The 1,702-nt window shown below is 67.3% G+C and overlaps 1 protein-coding gene across 1 annotated transcript in view; it reads left to right on the top strand.

Annotated features, from left to right (window-relative positions):
- Positions 1 to 1,702, top strand: part of LOC104123292 (rho GTPase-activating protein 27-like) — a 4,609-nt gene that overhangs the window by 1,670 nt on the left and 1,237 nt on the right. Inside the window, exons 2-6 of the mRNA XM_035891139.1 lie at positions 88 to 183; positions 496 to 594; positions 688 to 811; positions 895 to 1,008; positions 1,545 to 1,643. Of these exons, the coding sequence (XP_035747032.1) occupies positions 88 to 183; positions 496 to 594; positions 688 to 811; positions 895 to 1,008; positions 1,545 to 1,643 (532 nt within the window). The remainder of the gene's footprint in view (positions 1 to 87; positions 184 to 495; positions 595 to 687; positions 812 to 894; positions 1,009 to 1,544; positions 1,644 to 1,702) is intronic.

Below are 1,702 nucleotides of genomic sequence, written 5' to 3'. Positions count from 1 at the left end.
GGGGGGGGGGGGGGGCGGGAAAGGAATGCAGGGTGCTGGGGAGACACAAGGGGGACAGGGCACCCATGACACCCGGTGCCCCCCCAGTGCCCTGCCAGCAGCCGCCCTGAGAGCAGTGTGGATTTGGGGGGGGCTGCTCTGGATCGGGCCCGCGACCTCTCCAGCAAGAAGAACGTCATCCACGTGAGTGGGGTGGGACCCCAGGCTGGGGATGTGGGGATGCCTGAAGCGCACGGCCCAGGGGATGTGGGGCTCTTCAGAACAGTCCAAGCGTCGCAGGGATCCCCCTAAATACAGTGCATGAAGAAGGGGACGCCACAGCCCAGCATGAACAGGGACCCCCAAAATGGGACAAAAGGGGGTCCAGATAGTCCCCTGGGGCGTGGGGGGTTAGGGGCTCCCCCAGAGCCCTCCCTTGAGGGAGGAAGCAGGGCACCCCTGGAGGGGTGCCCCGGGGGTCCCTGCGCCCCCCCATCCTCCCGCCTCCCCTGCCAGCTCCGCACTGTGACGGGTAACGAGTTCCTGCTGCAGTCAGACCAAGAGGCCACCATCCAGGAGTGGGCCCGGGCCATCCGGGGGGTCATCCGTCGGCTGGTGAGTGCCTGGACAGGGGCAGGGGCTGCCCCCTGGCTGCCCCCAGCCCCTTTGGCATCCCCAACTGTCCCTGTCCACCACACCCCCCGCCAGGACCTGGAGAACCCTGTGGATGCACCTGTGGGGTGGTTGCACCAGGGGGACATTGAGGACCTGGTGGAGCTCAGTGGGGACGAGGACGAAGCTCCGCGGGTCACTGAGGGAGCCGGGGCTCCAGGTAGGGTTGGGGGGCTGAGGCGGGGAGCAGGCCTCAGGCGTGACTGTGACCGTGACTACACCCTGGACCTGCTGTGCCCCCAGGTGTCCCCCATGCCCCCGACACCTCGGAGAAGAAGCGGGTGAAGAGCAAGCTGAGGCGCTTCATCGTCAAGCGGCCCCCGCTCCAGAGCCTGCAGGAGAAGGGGCTCATTCGAGGTGGGGCTCCCCAGCTGCAGGACCTCCCCCCAAGTCCTACCACGCTCTCAGGACCGCCCCAAACCCTCCCACATCCTCCCTCTGCCTCCAAAGTGGGAGAGGAAGAGGGTGCCTGAGTGCTCCCTTGAGCCTTGGCTGCCTGTCCCCAGTGGGTCCCAGTGCTCCTTCCGCACCCAGTGTTCCTGCCCTGAGTCCCTCTGCACCCATTGCTCCCAGTGTCCCTCCCAAGTCCCAGCATCCCCTGCTGGTCCCCATCCCCCTCCTGATACCAGTGTCTGACCTCCCCCCGCTATAGTCCTAGATTTTCCCCCTCAGTTCCTGTGCACCCACCGGTCCCAGTGTCTCCCTCCAGTCCAGCATCCCTTCCTGGTCCCAGTGTCCTCTCCCAGTCCCGGTGTCCCTCCCTGCCCTCACCACTGCCCTCTCGGTCCCCAGCATACCTTCCTGGCCCCTGTACCCCACCCCGGTCCCATTTGCCCCCCGCTGAGTCCCAGTGCTCCCCCATCCCAGTTTGCCCCAGCGCTGCCCTCTCCCAGACCAGGTGTTCGGGTGCCGCCTGGATGCCCTGTGCCAGCGGGAGAGCACCACCGTGCCCCGCTTCGTCCGGCTCTGCGTGGAGGCCGTCGAGGAGAGAGGTAGGGTCCTCCCAGCCGGCCTGCCTCCCCCCGGCTGGCACGGACTTCCCCAGCCATGT

The sequence above is a fragment of the Egretta garzetta genome, unplaced genomic scaffold, assembly GCF_000687185.1.
Source record: "Egretta garzetta isolate BGI_Z169 unplaced genomic scaffold, ASM68718v1 scaffold613, whole genome shotgun sequence".
Taxonomy (NCBI): domain Eukaryota; kingdom Metazoa; phylum Chordata; class Aves; order Pelecaniformes; family Ardeidae; genus Egretta; species Egretta garzetta.
This window is presented reverse-complemented; position numbering and strand designations above follow the sequence as displayed.